The sequence below is a fragment of the Triturus cristatus genome, chromosome 10 (assembly GCF_964204655.1).
Source record: "Triturus cristatus chromosome 10, aTriCri1.1, whole genome shotgun sequence".
Lineage (NCBI taxonomy): Eukaryota > Metazoa > Chordata > Amphibia > Caudata > Salamandridae > Triturus > Triturus cristatus.
This window is the reverse complement of record NC_140593.1, coordinates 1,191,079,417-1,191,102,897: the sequence shown is the minus strand read 5'-3', so window position 1 is coordinate 1,191,102,897 and position 23,481 is coordinate 1,191,079,417. Positions and strand designations below refer to the sequence as shown.

General features: G+C 44.5%; 1 protein-coding gene across 1 annotated transcript in view; it reads left to right on the top strand.

Moving 5' to 3' along the window:
- HDAC6 (histone deacetylase 6) overlaps positions 1 to 23,481 on the top strand; it is a 219,371-nt gene that overhangs the window by 89,910 nt on the left and 105,980 nt on the right. Inside the window, exons 12-17 of the mRNA XM_085629603.1 lie at positions 9,903 to 9,968; positions 20,110 to 20,169; positions 20,669 to 20,758; positions 21,139 to 21,245; positions 21,734 to 21,801; positions 22,366 to 22,546. Of these exons, the coding sequence (XP_085485729.1) occupies positions 9,903 to 9,968; positions 20,110 to 20,169; positions 20,669 to 20,758; positions 21,139 to 21,245; positions 21,734 to 21,801; positions 22,366 to 22,546 (572 nt within the window). The remainder of the gene's footprint in view (positions 1 to 9,902; positions 9,969 to 20,109; positions 20,170 to 20,668; positions 20,759 to 21,138; positions 21,246 to 21,733; positions 21,802 to 22,365; positions 22,547 to 23,481) is intronic.

The window sequence follows — 23,481 nt, the reverse complement described above, 5'->3', positions numbered from 1 at the left end:
GAGTCACACACGCCCGCCCGCCTCCCCGGGACCTGTATCTGTTCCAGCATCTGTCTTACTTAGACATTTCACATGGACATCCTTTCTTTCATTCCTATACACTCCATCTTTTCCCATCATGGCGAAAAAACAATCTGACGATGGGAGTGGATGCCCATGCGCACTGTTGTCCAGGGCAGGAGTCACCATCCTCGTGACCAAAGGCTTCTTCCGAAGACGACAACAACCTGCAATCATCCGAGCCCAACACCAGATGGCGATCTTATCCTCAGTGTGTGACTCTGCAGCTCTACATGCCAAGAACAGATGCATACTGGTAAGTAGCATATTCCTCCTCGGGTTCTGAGGAAGATTCGCCAAGACCGGGCCCAAGTCATATTGGTCGCCCCGGATTGGCCAAGAAGGGTGTGGTATACAGATCTTCTCCCCCTCTCCTTGTGCCCTCCGCTCCGTCTCCCTCTGAGGGCAGACCTCCTCTCGCAGTCGGGGGGGCAGGTTCTACACCCCCACCTCCAGAGCTTACACCTTCATGCCTGGAGATTGAACGGGGCAACCTGAGTTCCTTCTCTCTCCCCCCTGATGTGGTGGATGTTATTTTCTCGGCCAGGCGACACTCCACCAAGTCCGTTTACTCCTACAGGTGGTCTAAATTTGTAAAATGGTGTGGAGAGAGGTCCGTTGACCATTTAAAAGCCCATCTTTCTGATGTTCTCCAGTTTGCTCTTTCCTTGGCTCAGCAGGGCTGTGCTGTGGCCACGGTCAAGGGCTATCTTTCGGCCTTATCGGCTTTTCTGTGCCTTCCAGATCAACCATCACTTTTTAAGTCTCCGGTTGTTCTGAGGTTCATCAAGGGCCTTACAAACATGTGTCCTCCCACTCCATTTGTAATGCCTCGGTGGGACCTTAATCTTGTTTTAACCTTTTTAATGGGGTCCCCATTTGAGCCTCTTCATAGTTGTCCTTTGAGGCTGTTGTCCTTTAAGGTGGTTTTTCTTGTAGCCATAACCTCGGCAAGGAGGGTGAGTGAGCTTCAAGCTCTTAGTTCCAAACCCCCGTTTTTAACCTTGCATGCTGAAAGGATGGTTTTGGGGACCAGGGCTGCTTTCCTGCCAAAGGTGGTCACTCTGTTTCATTTGGGGCAGTCCATTACTCTCCCTGTTTTCTATCCTCCTCCTCATCCCTCCAAAGAGGAGGAAAGGCTTCATCGCCTGGACCCAAAGAGAGCTGTAAGCTTTTACTTGGACAGAACGAAGGACTTTCGTCTGGACGATCAGCTCTTCGTAGGTTATGTTGGACATTCCAAGGGGAGAGCGGTGCACAAGCGCACTTTATCGAGGTGGATTATCCTTGCCATCAAGATCTGCTACGCCCTGGCTGGTAAGACCCCTCCTGAGGGCATTAGAGCTCATTCAACTAGAGCTAAGTCATCTACATCTGCTTTGGCCCGGGGTGTTCCTGTGGCAGACATTTGTAAAGCCGCGACTTGGGCCTCCCTCCATACTTTCGCAAAGCATTATTGCTTGGACTCAGAGATGAGGAGGGAGGGCCACTTTGCGCGCTCTGTCTTGCAAGACTTTCTGGTATAGGAAGGTGGACACCCTCCTCCGGGAGTGGGGACTGCTGTGGGAATCTATTCACAAGGTGAGGAATCCACGGGCAGATGTATCCATCAGAAGAACAAGTTACTTACCTTCGGTAACGCTTTTTCTGGTGGATACAGTATCTGCCTGTGGATTCCTCACTGACCCACCCGCCTCCCCGTTGTCCACCTTTGTATACCATGAAAGAGGTCTTGTGGTTATGTTTTTATGCTGTATGGTACAGTTGTAGGAAATGCTTGGTTTACTTTGCATTCCTTTCATTTGCATATTATGTATGTGTATTGGTATATTGTATACTGTGTATTTTTTTGAGTCTGTCGTTAGTCCACCTGTTCGCCTCGAAGGCACGGAAAAAATGGGTGGAACTGACGTCATCACGCCGACGTGGGCTTCTTATGGCTCCGGTGACGTCGAATGGAGTCGCGAGCGGAGCCGATGCATTATGACGTCGCCCACGTCGACGTGGAGTGCTGGGAAAGAAAAGTTCTGTGGAATGCTGGCGCAGGGGATATTCACAAGGTGAGGAATCCACAGGCAGATACTGTATCCACCAGAAAAAGCGTTACCGAAGGTAAGTAACTTGTTCTTTAGCAGAAATAACATGGTTTACACCCAGCGTGGTAACTTTCCCCCACCCCACTCATCCTCTGTACCTTATTTTACCTACTTGTAAAAAAAAGGATGTATTCCCCTGGCTAAGCATTGCGCCTGTGTTGTGTTGTTTACTGTGCTAATCTTTATTTGAATTTCTAGCCCTCTGCCACTCCTAATGTAATTGTTGACAGTTCAACATCACTGGTCCTGGACCACAAAGTGCCCCAATGGAGCATATTGATTAAAGAGTTAAAGTACAACAGAAGTTGTAGCCATTAGTAAACAGAAGTGCCCCCTTCAGATATATTCTAATAATCACTTTCTGCTGCAATACCCAATGAGAAGACCTCACAGAGTTAATATAAGCTCCCTTCATACAATACCAGTGAAAGTAAAGACTTAAATTAGAAGTATCCATTAGCATAAAATGCTAGAGAGCTTAGGATGAATTTGGATGATCTGTTCTAAGTATGTATCATTTGTGATCAGCGACATCTTGCATCTACTTTATGCCTTGTTAAAGGCTCCACATGAGGTTAATACTGGACAAGATATGTCAGGCGAAGATCTGCACATAGAGCAAACCTAGAACCTAAAACATTATTGTCTGTCAAACAGTCTGGCTTTACAGACCAAGAGAGGCATAACAGGAGTGCGTAAAGAAAGATGCCTAGTACAACATGGATTCCGCCAATGAGGAACTCTCAGAGCAACCTAAGAATCTACCTTGATCTCTAGGAGGAATTTTCGCTTGTGTGGTCAGGGCTATTCGCTTATGACTTCTCTCGGGTCCAAAGTTAAACTGCAAGGTTATGAGTGAGAACTATAAAATGAACTTCGTAGTGCAGATGGGGCAGATGTTTTTATTTTGTGGAACTCAAGAATAGCAATCAGTAGTCCTTACGAGTTGTGGCAGGTTATCTGTCATGACATGGACTTGCTGATGTTGATGACTTGGGTGAGAGGTTCTCCATACCGTTAGCGCAGCATTTAGCAGGAACTCAGATTATCCTGCCTTAATAGCTCCATTTAGTCCATTCTGTGCTCTTATTAGAATTACTTTTTTTAAAAATTAACTATTGTGCATAAAGTAGGATGCAGGGATGCCAAGCACAACTCCTGGCCAGCCACAAGAAGCAAACCCTTTACCGCACACAATCTCCCTGAAGATCATAAAGTTCTGGGGAGACAACCAGGAAGCCCTGGAAAGCAGAGGCTCGCTGAACGATGCAAGATTACCAAAGAACAGACACAAATACACTAAAGTCAGTGGGTGCCATATTAAAAGGAGAGGTGGTGATGGTTCGTCCTGAGTGGCCGAGCTTGGAGTGGGACAAAGGAGAGAACCCGGGTCCGTGAGCGAAAAAACCCTCACAAGGCTGCACAGTGTAAGAGTGCTGCACAGAGGAAACTATAAGGGTGTATTCTGTCGAAGGGATGGGGAGGAGACACAGAGATAGCATGAGGCCCGGGCCAAACCACCTGAAAAGGCATGGAGTAGAGCCTGGCAAAAGCCTTGGGATGAAAAATATGCTAATGGATTCCAAGGTAACGTTGAACACCAAAGCACACTCGCAGGAAGACCTGAAGAGGACACTAACACCATCCTTGCAGGAGTGATGCAACTAAGAGCATAACAGACGTGGGCTAATGATCTTTAAGAATACAACATGCAGCCACGACCAAAGCTCCACTGGGGAGACATTTTAAAGCCTGTGCAGATTAGCAAGGGTCAGGTCGCCCATAACCTGTTCACTGACAAACGCAATATGCAAACCCTCTTTGGGTAGAAGCCAGTAGGGGTTGGACAAAATAACCCCAGAGTCAAGCTCCTGTATTAATGGGAAAGTCTAAGAAACCCACACTGGTGAGGGAGATCTCCCCCAGCCCCCACCCTGTGACAGTAGACGAATGCTGAGTGGCAGACAGAAAGAGCAGATGTTTTAAGAACTGTGATTTCTTCCAGGGACAAAAATGACCCACCGATGAGGACCCCAAAGGGAGGGCAGCATGGAAGGAACTGCCTAAAGGGTTCCCACAATACTGCTTGGTGGCCTTTCTAAAAAAAAAATCTAAAGTGAGCTGGGGTCTGTCTGCATAAACGCGAGGACATGTGCCTTCAAGGACTGCGCTTGAAGGCAGAGTCAATGGCTTGGAACTCATGGTAGATGCCAGATCGGAGGAACAAGAGCAACTGTGAACAAGGTTCTGACACTGGACCAACAGAAGATTGAATTGTAGTCCAAACTGGAAGATCTTGAAAAATGCTACTACCAAGAGCAGTGATGGGAGGTAATGTTCAGCAATGCATCATGAGTCTCCTCCAGGGCGTCAAAGTCCTTTTAGAGGTCCCATTAGGCAAACTAGACTGTACACCAGCGGTCTGCAGCCTTTTTTGTAGTGAGAGCTGATTCTAATCCGTGAAAACCATTGTGAGCTACTGAAGGCTAAGCAACTCATGCATTGTTACCAGATACCCCACACCCAGCTTCATTTACTTTAAACCTAATGGTCATTGAGCCAGATACTATGGTTTGAACCAAATACTTTGTCTAGGTGGACTGTGACAGGACTGTATTGTGAGTCAGTGAGAGTGTAGTCTTTGGGGATGTATGAACATTTGTGTGTATGAATGGGATGTATGTGTATGGGTGACTGAAAGCCTGTGTTGTATGTACCTGCGGCACAGGGCATACCTTTTGCCATATGTGGTACCGTTAGATGTATAACACAAGCTTACAACCATTTTTTAAGTAGGAGAAATGTAAAGTGCAGAAAAATGTTCTGCAAAAATGTGCATAATATGGAACCTTTTCTCCCACTTAAAATAAAGGCGATAATTTGCAGTTACAAATATGGCACCAGTTATAAAAATGCCACCGTTTCTATCTGCCACTGGGAGCAAAATGCCTGCTGTGTGTAAAGGCGACAATTTGAAATGGGAGAAAATTAAACTGAAGCGTTAACTTTGTTTATATGATTCCATAAAACTCATCATTTACATTTTCTTCCATTTCCAAGTGTCATATTTACAAACACCAGACATCTTGCTCCCAGTGGCCTGTTAACACAGTGCCATATTTATACCAGACAAATACAGCCATTTGTTTAAATGGCTGTAATTTAAAGTGAAGGAGTATGCTTCATAAAACATTAAGACATAATTGGCTTAGTTGAATGTGGAGAAAGACATTAAGACTTAATGTTTCATAGGAATATATTTCTTTACTTTAAATTTCTCCCATTTAATTTTTTTTTTTTAAATGACTATTTCTCAGTGTTAAATATGGCACGGTGTCTACTGGCCACTGGGAGCAAGAAGCCTGCTGTTTGTTGATGTGCCACTTTGAAAATTAAAATGAAGAGTTAACTTAAGTATCAAGATGACTTTCCATTTTCTCCCATTTAAAAGCTTTCAGAACACCATTTTATTCTCATGCTCCAATATTGAGTCGATAGGGACTTTTATTTAAGAGTTAAATATCCCAGTGCTTCAGTTCTTCACCTCTGTGCCCCAGCCTGGGCTATAGATCCAGCCCTGCTCATTATCATGCCCTGCTTTCTGCAGCCCGATGATGATAATGTAAAATTAACTCCACTTCAATTAAATTAACACCACTTCAATTAACTTAAAAAGGAAAGTGTGAACCACTGCTTATTTAAAAATACACTCAGGCCTGCGAGGTAATTTGAAGGTGTGTTCGTGCGAGCTACTGGTAGCTCACGATCGACTGGTTGGAGACACCTTCTGTACACATACAGTCAAATCTCTGCAACTCCACTAAGACATGCCACCAAACCTCCTAAGAAGGGTGTGCTTCTTCGAATACAAGGAGCTAATAATGTAACCCGCTTGAACTAAAAAAGTGGTGGTCTGTAGAGACACAAAGTTCAGTTGTTTCAGAATCTCCCCACAATAACCTGCAGAAACTGAGAGGTTTCTGCCCCATGACAGAATTCCTTCAAGAGCAACATATCCCATACCAACGAGGACGCACTTTCCATATAATGCTCATGTGGAAATGACAGCAGAGAGCAATCCATTCTGTCACAAATTCACTAAGCATCTTGGGCCTAGAGGAAGATGACAAAAGGCAGGAAGTTGAGTCTGGCACCACTAGAAAGTAAGCACTGAGGACATTTGGCAAACATTCCGGCAAAGAGAAAGAGCGGATGAATGGACCTGGGCGCTCAAGCAAAAGCAAGAGAAGATCCTCTGCAGAACCTGCTGGAAGTGAGATTGGCGGAAAGAGAATGGCAGAGCAAAGAGCTGAACTATAGCCCTCTGGACAGGCAAGAAGATACCTAAACCTAGACAGGACTTAAGCAGAGAGCGTGATCCATTTGTAGTAAGGAGAGCGTGGAAAGAAAGGTCCAGCTGGCAAACACATCTGCTTGACATTTCGATGGGCTATAGATAAGGTATTATTTATTATCTCTTATTAGGGGCTGAAGTTAAGGCTTGTACTGGGTGGAGGAGAGTTGGGAGACTTGAAACAGAGATGCTTGTCGGGCCGTGTTGGTCCTGGGTGAGAGAAAAGTTGATAGATGCCAAATGATGGTGGAGCCGTACTACTGTCCAAAGCATGCAAATGCAAACTAACGTCATTACGATGCCAATCAAACTCTTGTCCCTAAATTTAAAGGGGTTAATTTCCTATTAAAAAAGACAAAAACTGGGGGGCTTTATCGGGTAGCATGACCCGATATTATCGTCCTACAGAACACCCACCTGCTGCAGAGAGACCAGTTCTATATGAAGCATAAACTCTACCCACATCAATACTGGGCATAGGCAGAGAAGAAGACAGCAGGAGTAGTGATCCTTTACAAAATGTGTCAGGGGCCACCAAGGGCAAAGGAGATATGGTGGGTTCCTACATGCGGGTACAACTCACACTTCACTATATAAAAATACACCCCCTACTATCGCTCAAAAGTAGTTTCGTATGGGACTCCTGTAGACCTCAGTCAAAAGATAAAGCGGGACATTTGTTTTTGGGTGGGTACTTTAACCTAGTGTGGGATCCAGACCTGGATAGGTCTCAAACACTTGCCTTGAGCACAAGATTTATGTCCCAGACACTGAAAATCAAAATAACAGACCTGGGTCTGTCATGTGTCTGGAGATATCTCCATACAGACGACATTCCACACATTTTTCTCCCTTCTTCACTCCAAATACTCCTGCAATGGTGATCTCTTTATGTCCCTGTCCCTTCATGGCTCAGGAATAGGAGTAGATATGTCTAACATATCACTTTCTCACCATTCACATGTCGAAATGGTCTGGCAGTTTCGGTAGAGCTACTGCATGGTGGTTCGTGTGGAATGGGGGCTGGTTTATTTAGGGACCTGGTCCTTAAATCCGAGATGGTAACAAAAAATAAATGCTGAATGCTTCAGAATCCATAATCAATTGGTAATTGTGCCTGCTATAATCTGGGACGCCTTCAAGGTCACTGTGAGAGCGACAGCTATAGGCTTTGCGACAGGGAGAACTAGGGAGAGGAGATAAAAGATCTGGAATCCACAAAAATAAAACCCTACTAGGACAATCCAAATGCAGCTGACCATGGTACGGGGTAGACTGAGGATGTATTCAACAGAAATTTGAAAAAGGGGAGAATAAAGTGAGGACACTTCTGGCCAGAAAGATTAAGTAAAAAAAATAGTAAAGGAAAAGAGAAATTAGTTTAAAGAGCACAACCAGATATACCCTCCATGAAAATGCTGTAGATTACACTAAAGAACCAGTATGCTGTGGCAGAAAAGAAAGTACCTAGAGTATTCCTTTGCTGCTGGGTGTTCTGTGCAAGTATACCCACACTGTGGTGTACAGCATTTTAGTAGTAGAAGCATTTTTTGTAAAAAGGATGTAACCCTTGACCTGCACTGGGTGGCGTCCTTTGTCAGTATCGTCTCTGGATTTAAAAGCCAATAGTTGATGATTGGACTGCCATTCTGTGGATTTAAAACCACCTCTGTGGAACTTTACATTGTGACCTTGCTCTCCTTCCAACTCTCATAGTCGGCCATCATTGATTTTATGTGTAAATAAGCTGTCTTTGTTACTTTGTGTTTTATTTGTTCACCACCTCACGATCACTGCACGCTTGTTTTTATGAGACACCTCTTCATTTGTGATTTATTCTGTATACATGTCTCTAACAGCATAGACATGTTGATACATTCCAGTTCATTTATTTCATAAATAGTCAACTTCTTGTTGTTTTTCTGAAGGAAGGTATTGCTTGGGGAGGAGGTTATTTCACTCTCTTTTTAACAGAGGAATAATGTGCTTCAAATATTTTCAGAAGGAACCATTGTTTTAAATAATGCATATGTAGCTCAGATTTAATATTGCCCCATGCCTTTTCGCTACCACCCTGGTGGTAGGCGGACTCACCCAGAGCTCTTGGAGACTTTTTTTCCAGCACATCAAAAAAAACTCACAGAACTCTGTGTGAGCCCCCTAATGCCAGGATGGTGCTGACAAAGGAGCATACCGCTTCATTAGTGTTGTGTACCACAAGATTTAATGTCAGTAGGCCAAAACACACATAGCTAAAATATGGAAAAAGGATGGCACTTGGGTGGTTTGGGAACGAGACAAGCTGGAGACTTTATACTCTAAAGGACCAGGGAGGACTGAGGACATTCAGGCTTACGTATAAGATTGCTTATTGCTTGCAATTTTGATGCAAATCTGAGATTCTCTAGACGTAAAGGGGGCTCTAGTATGCATGCATCTGAACAAGGCTCCAGGGACGGATGGTATTACCGTAGTGTTCCGTGAACTATTTCTACCCCAGTTGGGTGGCCTGTTGGCAGTCCTTTATCAACATGCACAGCATATGCCATAACTTGCACTGCCCGCCATATTACTCTTAGTAGCAGTGCCTTTCCTGGACATATGTAAAATCATGACACCACTGCACACCTGCCAGGTTGTGCCTTATGTTCACTGAACACTGTAGCCTTGGTATGCAGTTGAGGGAAGAGAAGAGAGTTCATATCATGCCAATTCAAAAACATGTGAATTTATCAAATAACCAAGTTGTTACCCTTAAGGACAGTTTTGCAGTGTCAGTATCTTTTATAGATTCAATGGCAACTCTCCATCATTACCAGTGAGGTTCATCTATTTGACACTTTACATGTGTGTGAAACATCTGAAGATGGCCTCGGTGGAGCGAGGGGTATATGCTTTTCCTTCTCAGTAAATTAATTATATACACAAGGAAATGTATAGACTTTACAGACTAATGCGTTAAATGTCTGTCGTCTATTTGACGGATGAAATGTATCAGTAATTCCCAGCCTGATAACAGGAAGTAGATAAAAATCACATGAATGCTTGAAAGATATCAGCACTGGAAAACTCTAATTACAGCTAGGTGGCTATTCCCTGGCTCCCTCAAGCTGTGCAGAGCAGACTTCCTACTTTGGGTCATGCATCAGTTGGGATTGGAACAAAAGGTAACCCTTTAATTGTGTTGGTCCTTTCAGAGTTGTATGAGACAACGGAGATACAAATTATTAAATATTGGATCCTTCAGGCAGTAGGGAAAGACAGAGGCTGAGCTGAGCCAAGGATTCTGCTTGATTCTTTAACTCTAAATACTCATTCACATATCATAATCTCTTGTCTGATGTAGAATGTCTAGATTATGTTTCACCCTCTGCCTTCTCTTTCCTTCTCAGACTGGTATGGGTGATGCAGATTACATTGCTGCTTTCCTTCACCTCCTCCTGCCCATTGCGCTTGAGGTAAGCTGGATTCCTGAGGTGGTTTTTTATAACTTGTAGATAGGTTTTGGTTGCTCAGGAGAGTGCATTGAGTTCTTTGATGCATTGTCCTTCATTTTACTTTATGATGCTTAGTTAAGGGTTTGTTATTCAGTTGTCTTTTTTTTGCTTTTTCTCTTCCTGTGTTTGGCATTGGTCAGGAAGAAGGTGCAATTTTATGTGTAAATTTCCTTGCTTCGAAACAACACCAGTTTATGCTTAGTCATTCTGATGGAAACTTCTAACTGCAGATTGCTCATTTGTGAATGCTCCCCAGGCGCCAGACTAGATCCGAAAACTGTTTCCAGCAATGCCCCACATGCCACTAGGTGGTGCTGTGCAGCTCTCCACTTGCTCTGTACACATCGAAAGTGACAGAGTGGAGCAGCATGTAAGTGCTCTCCCTGTGTGCTGACATAGGGTCCCTTCTTTCCATGCCTTCTAATGCGAATCAGAAGCTTTCCTCTCCAGGCGCCAGACTGGATACGGAAACATTTTCCAGCAATGCTCCCATGTGTTCCCTCCTAAAACTATAGGTTTAAGACCATGCTGTGACTGTACAAAACAGATGTCGGTCACAGATCTGAACAATGTGTGTCTATGATGTGTGGGTGGGAAACAAAAAGTTGAACAAAAAGTATGCTGTCATGCATCTCAAGGTGATCTGGGAATGAGAAGCGAAGTTGTGCGTTGCCAAACATAAGTAGTCACAAGCTTGCTTAGTAGATTCTCCAGGGCATGGATTTAGTCCCTCTCCTCATACCATTCCCACAAGAAGTTTACTTTGCGGCGAAGTCCACCTGTAAGTCCTATTAGAAGTCTACACACAGAAAAGCTGGACCTGAAGCCATCCCACCATGGAGAAGGCAAGATGTCATTGGGATGGCAGTCAGCCTCCCCCGTGTCCCTGGTTGCGGAGAAAATTTCCCAACTGTTCACGGTGCGCCCCGAGTTTCCCAGGCCATCGTCAATGCCACAGCAGATCGAGGCCTTCAGAGAGGCCATGGTGCATATTTTCTACATACCTGTGGAGCCCCAGCTCCGGTGCAATCTGACCCCATGAAACCAGTTCAGGTTTCCTTACAGACTACCGTACATATGTCTACTCCGACTCCCAGACCTGCGCCGGGTCGTTTCTCATCCATGCTTGTTCCAATGCCACTGATGCTGTAAGAGGATCTGGTACAGATTCTGATGTCTGATCCCGAACCAACTTGGGCACAGGGTCAAGACTGATTTGCATATGGCTGGGTTCAAACTGGAATGGCATGGTGAGCAAAAAAACGATGGATTTAGGCCCAGATCTCTGTACTGGGGTGAATGTATGACATTGTTCTGCATTCTGTCCATCAATTGTTGTTTTTGCCCGAACCAACTTGAGCCTGATCTTGACTGATGTGACACTACAAACTTGCTAAAGCACAACCGGTCAACATAAAGCCTTACTCTGTGTCAAGGACTCTCGGTAGGTGAATGCACCAGCTTAGGCTCCATTATCTTTTTGGCTCTGAATGTGCATAAGGTGCTACACCCCAGGGAGAGGATGGTGATGGTGGGGTGGGGATGGTGATCCCCCCCCTCGGAGTATAATGATTACAATTTTTACATAGATTTACAAGATTCCAGAGGGCTTAATGCTTCCTTATTAGAGGGTTGGGCTTACCACTTGAACCACCAACAGAAGAGAGTGCATCATTTGCAGTAGTAGTCTGTGAGTAGCAGAGTTCCTGGAATTGCAGCTGTCTTCAGTTGCACCAAGACTAAGATCCTTATGAATATTTAGCAGCCTGTTCCAGCCACAACTGAACTTTGCTTCCCTCTAATGAGGCCCTCACTGATACCTTGTTGGACATCAGCTCAAAGCCCTATTCTTGCCCATGAGTTAATAGGCAGGTGTCCATGCTCACAGACAGTGGGCAAGCCTCTGCCATGGATATACCGGTTGATGGCTCATGTCTTTTTGGTGAGACTCTGATTTTGCTCTAGATGCTGCGGACACTGCTGCTCACTGCACAAATACTAGTGTCCTTCTACGCCACCACGCATGACTGCGAGTTTCCAGCTTTAAGCCAGAATTCCAACAACACCCCTTAAAGCTGCTGTTCGATGGGGAGCATCTCTGCGGATCCCAAATCAGTGAGATGGTAGAAAAAATCAAGACCGACATGGCCAAAGCTATGAGGGCCCTCACAACCCTTCCTTGGGGCCATTCTTGACTCCAGTGTAGAGAAAGCTTACCCCAACAGCTTTACAGACCTGCTCAGCAGGATGCATCAACAAGTCCACAAATGCAAACTCCACAGCCATGTCCTCCTCCCCGACTTCCATCGTTCGGGATTCCTGCATATAGCACTGTTCGCCACTGCCAAAAATGCAAGAAGCCCAAGCTTCGCCTCCAGACTCCCACAGTCCATGGGCAATGCACTATGGATGAATTGGTCGTGGATATCTGTTTACTCTTTTCTGCCTCTCCCACTCCACCCATTCGTGGTTTGGAAGTTGAGTAAGACATCCCTCACTCTCATTCTATTAGTTCGTACCTAGATACAGCAGCCCTGGTTCACCACTCTGCTCAAACTCCCCCTAGTCTCTCACGAGAAGCACTCCAAGAAGCTGAACCTTCTTTCTCAAAATCAAGGCACTCTCAGACATCTCAACCCACAGCAGCTCATTGATACGATGTGGCTCCTTAAGTCTTAGAATTCAGCTCGCTTAATCTCCCTGCAGAGTGTATGGCCATTCTGAAAGAAGCACACAGGCCCACATCGAGGGCCTGCTGTGCTGCCAAGTGGAAAAGCTGGCCTTTCACAGCTGCTGCACAGGACATTGTCTGTTACCATCTTCTTTTACACAAGTCGCTCCTCACCTATATGTCTATCAGACTTAGTTTAACCATGGTAGAGGCTTTCCTTCAAAATAGATAGCACACTTCACTTTTCAGAATCCCATTTATCAATGCTTTCTTGGAAGGACTCAAACAGGTTATTCCACCATAGGTGCCCCCCGTTCTGATGTGGAACCTTAACATAGTACTCACTAGACTAATGGGTCCTTCTTTCAAACCACTTCACTCTTTCCCACTGCAATTTCTTTCTTGGAAGGTGGCCTTCCTTGTGGCAATGACTTTGCTCAGGTTCGTCATTGAAATACATGCTCTCACCTTGGAAGACCATTTCTTCTAGGTGCATCAAGATAAAGTGGTTCTCAGAGCCAATCCTAAATTGTTATCCAAGGTAGTCTCCAGTGTTAATTTCAATCAAACTAAAGATCTCCTGGTGTTCTTCCCACATTCAGAGTATGTAGAGTTACGTGCTCTTCATACTTTGAATGTCAAAAGAGCGCTCATGTGCAACATTGATAGGACAAAACCCTTTCTTAAGTCACAGCTGCTGTTTGTGTCTTTTTCCAAACCACACAAGGGACATTCTTTTTCTAAAGCAGGGGTTGCACACTGGCTTGTTAAGTGCAGACAGGCATGTTAAGCCACACTCCATGCGCAAGAAAGGAGCTTTCAGGGCCTTCTTGGTAACATACCTCTAGCTGACATTTATAAAGCATATACATGGTCCACCTTCACACATTCACAAAAAATTATTGTGTGGATGTCTTGGCCTGCCAACAAGCTAATGTTGGCCAGGCTGTGTTATGTACACTTTTCAGTATTCTGCAACATCCTCCGGTTAAACCACCAGTTTTGGGAGGACTGCTTTACAGTCTGTGCACAGCTCATGTATGTACAGCTACACATGACACGAACGGAAAATATTACTTGCCCTGTAAGCATCTGTTTGTGACATGTAGTGCTGTAAATTCACATGCGCCAACCCTCCTTCCCGCTCACATATGGTTGTTGCAGATGGTATTCTCTTCTTTCACCTTTACTTTACATGACCATCTTTCTTTGTTTTCTCTATGCTTCAGCTACATCTTTGCCCTCCGGGTGGAAATCTAATAGAGCTCATGCCCATGTGCTTTCCCAGAGACGGGTGGAGTCACTATACCTTGTGACGTGAAAAGACTTCTTCGAACAAAAACTAGTTGTACACGTCCGAACCCAACACTAGGTGGCAGGAGTATGCACAGCATGTGAATCTACTGCACTGCATGCTACACCTCGAACAGATGCTTATAGGGTTCGTAACATTTTCCATATAAATATATATTATGTGTGGGGGTGTGTGTGTGTATATATATATATATGTATATGTGTGTATATATATTCATATATACACACATATACACGCATGCTAGGGCAATTATTTTTCTTCAAATCACCCTTAGGTTGATGATATTAAGGTAGGGTGAAAGGGTAAACGGCAATTACACAGGAGGGTCGTAGAGACCAAGGAAACAGAGTCTGAGTATTGGAAGGCAGGCTGGCAAATGTCCTCTTGGAACAGATGAGTCTTGAGGAATTTTCTGAAATTGATAATGCCATCAGAGCAGAGGTATAAAAGAAGCAAATTCTAAAGGGAAAAGCCTTGAGACTGGAGTAATGTACCTTGAAAGCATTTGTATCTTAAGAAGCATGGTTTTTAGGTAGCTGGTCAGCTACCTAAAAGCTGATGCTTCTGGTCAGTTGGTTCAGCAGCATCACTTTGGTAAGATGGGATGGTGCTTGACTATGAAGAACCTTAGTGAGAGATAATGAAGTATCATCATTTTAGCTGGTGTGATCGATGCATATCAGTCCACCGGTGAGTAGAGCAGCACAGTTAGTGATAGTTAGTAGTTTAGTAATAGTTTTGGCAATGAGGCTCACTTACACACAGTTCTGGTTGTCTTTTCTGGAGATCACACTGACAAGACAAGTGTGAAAATTTGAAGTAGATGTAGCAGAGGCACCACTTATCCAAGAAGACGCTACAAAACCAGAGAGAATATCACTGGGCACACAGCACCATTTGACGCCAAGACCGTTCCGGTACCTCAGACATCTTTTGGGAGGAAGATCACCTGGGTGCCCAAATACAGAAGTGTTTGACATTGTTCAGCATTCCGTCCATCAATTTGTTTTTTACATTTGTCCCCCCGAGTGGGACAGGTATGCCCATACGTGGGTCCTGTGCTTGTTATTCCACTAGATTCAGGCTATCCTTGGTTATGAGGGGTGATACTCAGGCTATCCTTGGTTATGAGGGGTGATGCCCCGAAACCAGTCCTAGGATGCATGTTTCCGGTCCGTGGAGGACCTGGCCTGGCAGTTCGGGCTAGACTGTTCTCTTGGGGAGCAGAGTGAAAACTGATATGCATATGACTGGGTCCAAACTAGAATGGTGTGGTGAGCAAAAAACAATGGATTTAGGCCCAGATCTCGGACTGGGGTGAGTTTTTGTCATTGTTCACTATTCGGCCATCAATTGTCAGCAGAAGGAAGATGGCCAGTCGGGGTTCCCACTAGCGCAGTTGTCACCCAGCCCAGAGCCTCTGTCGTTGAACAGCAAGCAGACATTGAGCCAGCACCGAAGACTGGGCCCAGACAAAGACCATACCTAGAGTCATCAGTATGCCAGTGACTCGCAAGAAACCCAAGACACATGAGTCGGTCGCTGAGGCAGAGCACCGCTCCAGAGGAAGTCGGGTTACAACCCTAAACACGACAGTCAAGGCAAAACCAGACATGAGTCCACGTCGCCTTTGGGATCTGGTTAGCACCAACAAAAGGCCCCCAGAGTTTTTCAAGCCCCCAGTCAAGGGTATCGACCTCCTAAGTCGACTCTGACACCTTCATTGGCATCCACCCGCAACCCAGCTTCAATGTCGAATCTTTCCTCTGCCCCAAAAACCTCATCAGTGCCCAAGCCTTCTTTGGTACCAAAATCGTTATTGGGTCCCAAGCCTTCGTCAGCCCCAAAACCATCTGGGGCTCTCCAGGCAAGGAGGAGCAGACACCCATCGAGGAGGACGCCGAGTCTCCAATCTTAGAAAGACTACAGCATGAGTTGGACACTACACAACAGAGCCTCTTCATACTCCCTGTCATAAGCAACATCTCTGCCAAACCATCTGTGCCAGCTCCGCCACCTTCAAAGCCTATGCCTTAAAAGGAGAGTCTTGCCTGCTGCAACTCCTTCTTCCCACACCATCTTCAGCCAAGAGACTGAGGGACACAGCTGCCAGTCCTTTCTCTCTCCCACACGCTTCTCTCCCACCACCCAACTTCCCCCTCCACCACTACGGCCATGCACAACACCTCGGCTGCCTCCCCCAGAGACATCAGAGGGCCCCCCTTCTAAGGTTAACCACAAGGCAGCTTTTATGCTGCCTTTGATCCATATGATCAGCCATTAAGAGAGTGTCTCACTGGCTACTCCTGGGATGATGATAATGTGACTCCCCCATACAACCCTAACCTAGACCACTATATGTCAGGGTCTCTCCCTCTGATGGTACTGCATCATACCATGAGGTCATACAGAGAGGGGTGCCATACCATAAGATGGATATGCACTTCATTCAAAAGAAGGAGGATTTTCTGCACATTTCTTCAATATGCTAAAGGGTATGTTAACGTCTGCTCCTGACAACTTCAGAGATCTTGTCAAGGCCAGGGTAGTCTTTCATATGGTAGAAAAAAAGTTCAAGCCCATGTCAGTGACCCTATGTACATTAGAGGCCAGGTCCTGCCAAATATCCTGGTGGTTCACACTTCCCACAAGCACTCCTTTGCCCAAGCCACCGGTGATGTTCCTCCTCCAGGTAAGGAGAGTAAGAAGATAGATGTGACTGGCAAGAAGTTGCTCTCCTATCCATATGTGACCGGGCACAAGGGGAGGAGAGGAAGGTATATTAACAACCAATTTCCATGGGGATTTTTAAACCACGCTACAGCCCAAACGACTGAATGGAATTACACCAAATTTGGCAGAAAGCTATATCTATATCCAGAAGGTGTGGTATACACCAGTTTAGTAGTTTTTGAGAAATTAAGGTTCGCAATTTTTGCATATATGATCGTTTGGTTCTGCAGAACTTTCGTGGCAATCCCGCGAGCACGCATCTTTAAAAAATAGTGAAATCTGATTGCCCGAGGGGGGCCTCTTTTTCCGTCGGTGGTCTCCAGCGGGAACTCACACTCTGATTGTCCTCCATTTCAGAAGAAGGGGACTTGTTCCCTGTGTCCTGAAACAAATTTAGAAAAGGAAGGTATAATGGGGCAGGGTAGGGTACTCTGACCCCCTGGACCTTGTGGGGGTGTTCCAGAGGTTGCACGACCACCAGTCAATAAAAAAAATCAGTTTCTCAGGAGCGCAAGAGCCACTCTGGTTACTGAGAGAGTCTCCTGGGATCGGAAGACATTAAAATAAAAAAGGGAGAGTGTGGCGTGAGTGTCTGTGGTGGGTGGGCTGCGTACAGGCCACCCCCCACAGACACTCAAGCTCCCTCTTTTTTTATTTTAAGTGGTCTTCCTATCTCGGGAGCCAGCGCTGCCCCTGCGTTCCAGTGGGACTGATTTTTAAATTTGGTGGCTCTGCTGCTAACCTACGCCGTGCACGGCCATAGGCCATGCACGACGGGAGGTGGCCGCCTGCGGGGTGCAGGGCTGCAGCCAGCCCCACGTCTGCCATATGCGGTGGGTTTGGCATAGTTACGTATGGTAATAAAATGTCAGTTAACGTTAAAAACCTTAGAAATTCAATGAAAAAAACTAAGGTTTAAGTGATGTTAAGTATGGTATTAATATCATAATTTGCATTTTAAAATCAAAATCTCGGAAATTCACTCAAAACGCCAAAGTATAAAGTGACTTCATAGTTAGGTGGACATGTCAGTTTAAACGTAACATTTTAAACAAATAAATCCCACTGAAATTCACTAGTTGTAATTATTTTAAGTAACTATAACTCATGCACTCACCATGTCCTAGTTATGACCTCCCATTACAGAACTCACTAAATGTTCTGCAACATCATTCATAACATCACTGATGACATCTGAAATGACTTCTTTGATGACAACACTCTGCATGGTGGGGTGCAAGTTATAGTTACTTTGAATAACTATAACTGGTGAATTTCAGTGCGTTTTAGTTAGAAGAATTGCTTGTGATCTTCTTATGACTATGATGAGGATTCCTCTGCAAGTGAGCTAGGATTACTGGTAAATTTATTTTCCTTCTCTTCCAGAAGAACCTCATCAATAGTCATAAGCACTAAATAGAATAGCACGCCCATCTTGTAATTTTGTCTCAACAATCGCCCAAAAAGATTCCTCAGAAAACCTTGCCCCACTTCAGTATCCACTCTGGAGGTCCGAATAATTTAGATAGTACTCAACTCTCAAGTGATCTCTGAACTGTCTATGTCCTCGTGTAATTGGGCTCGGACGTAGGCATCGGAGTGAGGCAGTCCAGTCCTTGGAACATGAATCCGCAACATTATTTGGATGGAACATATACTCACCTGCCCTCCTCAGATACACTGCTTTTCCAACGTTCTTTTCCTAGTTACCTAAACTTCTAGGAGTAATTCCGCGAATAACCAGTTCTTTTTTTTTTTTTTTTAAATGGATTTTTTAATGTTTTATCTAATGTACACTTGTGCCTCTTGGTGCATTAGGCTGCAGACAAATGCTAAATAAAATGAAGAAATAATAAAATAAATGGACTATAGATGTTCTAATGTATCCAGCGGAAACCTAAACTGGATGTAATGTTTTTTAGTTGCCCCAGAAGACTGAGATAATGATGACTCTGATCTTGACTTATCTGGGTGACTGCTGGGTAGTTTAAAGTACACTCGCTGAAGACTGAAGTAGTCCTTCAGTAAGGCAGGTTGTAGCACTTGAGTGGCAAAAAATCCAGGAGAGTGATGAGGGAGTAGCCATAGGACTGCGCACTACTATAATCTAGAAACGTTACACTGCACCACCAACTAAAGAGTGTTGATAGAAACAGTCTGGCTGTGCTACAGTGTGATGGGGCTAACTGAGGCAGTGCTCCTTATAGAAAAAATGTGTAGGCGCAAACGCATGCTGCTCTGCTTGTACACATCCTCAGTGTGTTACTGAATCGTGGAAAATTTGTTAGACTGAGTATGAATTTTCTCTTCATTGTGCAGGCAGGCAGGTGTCAAAATCTCGTTGATTGGTCTTCTAATCCTTACCTTAAGCCACAGAACCTCTACTTGTAGCCCCACATCACAAATCTGCAATATTAAACTTGGCATCCTGAAATCCTGCCTGGCCATGCAATAGGATGCTCTACATATTTTCTTTTGTTTGCACTTTTTGACAATAAAGTCACAGAATATAACCAAATTTGGGCCATTTTGAAGATGAAAGCACGGCGCTCATGAAATGGGCACCGCGCTGAATAGGGAGATCGCGTTTTGAAGATGAAAGCACGGTGCTCATGAAATGGAAGTCGCGCTGAATACTTTAAATGAAGCTGGCGCTGCAATAAAAAAAAATTAAGTTGGACAAGCCGCACCGTGAAAAACGAAAAGAGAATAAAGTGCTGCCGAAGAATACCCCCTTTCTCTCGTGCGCCGTGGAGAGGCCATGCTGTGGTGCATGTCGGCGCCATAAACAAACAAGCGCAGCCAAAGCCGACGGCGCTGACAATGTAAAGGTATGAGTGCCTACTGTTTTTTAAAGGACAGCGTGTAAAGCCGCCAGTAAACGATCCAGCCAAAAGAAGACATGGTTGCAACCAGGAGGGACTAAAAAGCCTCAGTTACTCTTAGAAGACTCCGTTTACCATAAGCTATGACGCTAAATGATGCACACCAATAGAAATTAGGGGCGGAGCTGAGACACGACTTCTGAAACCGTATTGATTCCAAGAAGCCCTCGCTTGGCGAGAGCAGCGCATGCGCGCTGCTAACGCCAGGGGAGACCTAAAAAGGAAAAATATTTTAGTGGAAAATCTGGTTAAAATTAAAACTTTAATAGCAACAGATAGTATTACTTCAAAAAAAGTGTATCCTCTTTATTAACAAATCTCTTGACCTTTGTGCATAACTTTATGGTGTTTTTGTTCAAAAAATAAATCATAAGCTGTCCCACATTGTGTATGTTCCTCCAGATTATGTATTCCATTGTTATAAACGATGCTCAAAGCTCCCTTGTACACCAACAGTGACTTCTGATTCAAGATCCCTAATGTGTTTTCCCCTTCTAGTTTCAGCCTCATCTGGTGCTTGTTGCAGCTGGTTTCGACTCTGTGATCGGCGATCCCAAGGTGAGATCTCCTTTCATCATTTTACACAGTAGAGATTGAGTTGTTCTTCATGGTCTGAAGTGTGTTAAGAAAGACTGGGAATGACCATGGGAACAGAAAGGACTTCACACTTACGCAAGATGTAGTTGTAACAGTGGTAGACATATCCTGATGGAAAGTCAAAGAATAAGAGCTGCAGGTACGAGACGTACGTTAGTCCCATTGGCACTTCTGCTGACTCTGTCTCTTAGGCTCCAATAACACCCAGATACAGGTATTATGGTGGTTATGTAGAGCTGTGCAGTAATCCAGCCTCATGGATGTTAGTGAAGAAAGTGGTTATGAATGCTAGATTCGGATGCAAACAAACTGCAGGACCTCAGCCCAGTCATAAAGGGTTAAGTATTTTATAGCGCATTATAGACAATTGAACAAGTACTTCTGAACAGCTCTGAACCATGGTGACTTGAGAAATGAAAGCCTAATACATTTACCACTCATGTTTTCTTTATCCTCCCAGGGTGAGATGTTGGTCTCCCCAGCATGCTTTGCTCATCTTACCCACCTACTGATGCCGCTGGCTGGTGGGAAGCTCATCCTAGCTCTGGAGGTAAAGCCAGCTATCCGCATCCTCTTTTTCTGCCCCTTTTAATGTTCCCAACTGCTCCTTTTCCTTTCCATTATCTCTTCTTCCCCACATAACCCCTTATCCTTGCACTCTCCTGTCTCTATCGATCCCTTAGTTTCCTCATATACTTTCTCTATTTTATTGCCTGTATCCTTCTTTACCTATCTCTCATACCCTTCCTAACCTCACTCCTAACCTCCTCACCACTAGTTGTTTTCTGCACCTGAGCACAGATCTGTAGCCTTGCTTCTTATGGAAGGTACCTCTGCTAATCAAGGACTCCTCAGACATCTTTCTCTACTCCTTGCTGTGCCCATCATACCCTCTCCCCCCCACGTTAACTTCTCACTTGCGTTCCGCAGGGCGGTTACAACCTCCGGTCACTGGCGGAAGGGTCATGCTCGGCCCTGAAGATTCTGCTGGGTGACCCTTGTCCCAGGCTCACTTCGCCAGTCATCCCCTGTCAAAGGTGAGAGGTCAATGAGAGGTAGGCCTGTTTTCACCAGGAATGCCACCCAAACTGCTCACAGTGACTTCTTCATGCTGTGTTTCTGTTTTATGAGAGCACGATTGTGGTTCAGGGGTACAGGTATAGATCCTTCTGAAATATTCAACTATTAAGAAATGTAATAAGTGTGACTGTTTGGGAATGGGTTGTTTAGTTGTGTAATAACTAAAACTGCCACTGTTTGGTCCGGTTGTGAACCCTCCTACTCCAGGCCCATAATCAAAATGTGTGTTGAATGAAGACCTGATAAAGAGATTCAGGAGCACAGGATTAACACGCCAGTAGTACTTGAACACTGGACTTCTAAATTGCAATCCTGACTCTTTCTGCTACCTTAAATACATGTCCTCAGTAAAAGTCGAATAATCCTATTCACTTGTTTGAACCCCCTCTCCCCCCGCTCCCTTCTCTCCCAATCTCTTTACCTTCCACCTTTTCCCTTCACTCAGTGCCTTGGCATCCATTTCAGAGGCCATTGCAGTGCATTACAAGTACTGGAAAAGCCTGCGTCACTACGGTGAGATCCTCTACTTTTAATTTCATCTAAGCGGGATCAAATTTGGGAAATTGTGTGGGAAGAGAATGTCAGCACAGACCTTTAATAGTGGCTAGTGCTTAGAATGTACACCATATGTACAGATATTTTATGAAGCAACGTATGTGAGATAAATGTTATGAATGCCATGTATTGCATTACATGTATGCTTGCTTTGCGCAATAGGCCGTGCTTTAAGACCACCCTAGACTAATATTATGTTTTTATAAATTTTAATAAATATTAATGCATTGCAAGAACCTAGGAAGAAATAATTACAGGTTGTTTGGTACCTGGAGTCAATGTTGTTATTGAGTACACTTGACAAGCTTGAGGGATATACTGACTAAAGTCACTGGCACAGTTTGTTGAGTTCTGAAGGAGGTTTAAGAAGCTGTCTTCATACCGCAACTTGAAAATGAATGGTGGCAGAAGTGAGCTAGGACACTTAACTAGGAAGAAAGGGAGAAGAGACGGTTAATGTGTGTTTGTAGTCAGACATCATGTATTTCTGTGCTTTCTAATCCCTCCATGTTCTTTATGCAGGTGAAGTGGATCAGACCGAGGAGGAATCAGAGGAGCAGAAAGGAGAAGCACTTCCCACGTCCCAAGAGCTAAATGTTATTCTGGACACAAACATGGCTGAAGTCATGCGAGCGCTCCCACCGCAGAGGACAGGACTGGTATATGATGAGAGGATGATGGAACATGCCAACGCCTGGGACAGGTATGGTAGCAAGGGATGGGTGAGAATTGGGGTTGGTACAGCACATCTATCACTCTATCTCTTTCTTTACCTCACTTTACTTTAGCTACTACCTTGTGTATCTCACACCTCCTCAGATCACATTTCTTTACCATATTTCTCCAACTCCTCATATCTTACTCTTCCCATCACTGCTTTGTCTCTACGCCCGACGTCTTACTTTATACCCTCACATATTTTTATTTCACATCTCTCCTTACCCTTAGGTTTACCTCTGGATTTTGCCCTCCACATCTAATTTTTACATCTCCTTCACTTCTGTCTCACCTCTGTCTTTCTATCGGACCACTCATTACTCTTCGCTTCCTCTGCTCTCCTATTCGTCTCTTCCCCTCAGCTGTTTGTCTCTGCTTCTGGCCTCTTTGCCTTTTCCTGTCAACTCTTTGTCTCCGCTGTCACCTCTTTTCACCACTGCTCATCTGATTATATCTTCTAGCTCCTCCTTCTTTTGACCTATCTCTTACCCTCACCTCTCTTCCCCATCTCTTTTTACTTCACAACTATTTTAACTTCTCTCTAACCCAGCTGTGTCTCTGGCATAGCTTCTCCCTCTACCTCATAACTGTCTCTTTTCTGTACATCCCACTCAGTCTCATATCACTCTACCCCCACTTCTGTCTGTCGGTCTATCGATCCTACTCTGCATCTGTTTTCCTCCTCCTCAGTCCCTCTGCTTTCTCGTTCTTGGCCTCATGCAAATTCACAGAAACCATAATAAGAAAATAGTGACGATGAATCAAAAAGGATAAAAATTGAAAATTAAGATTTGTTCTAGTTAATAACAAAAACCCCAATAAATACCATTGAAACAATATACATTTTATATATTTTAAAAATTAGTAAAGTGACCAAATAAAAAGAAGTAATAGATTAAATTAGTTTTAGTGTAAAAGGCT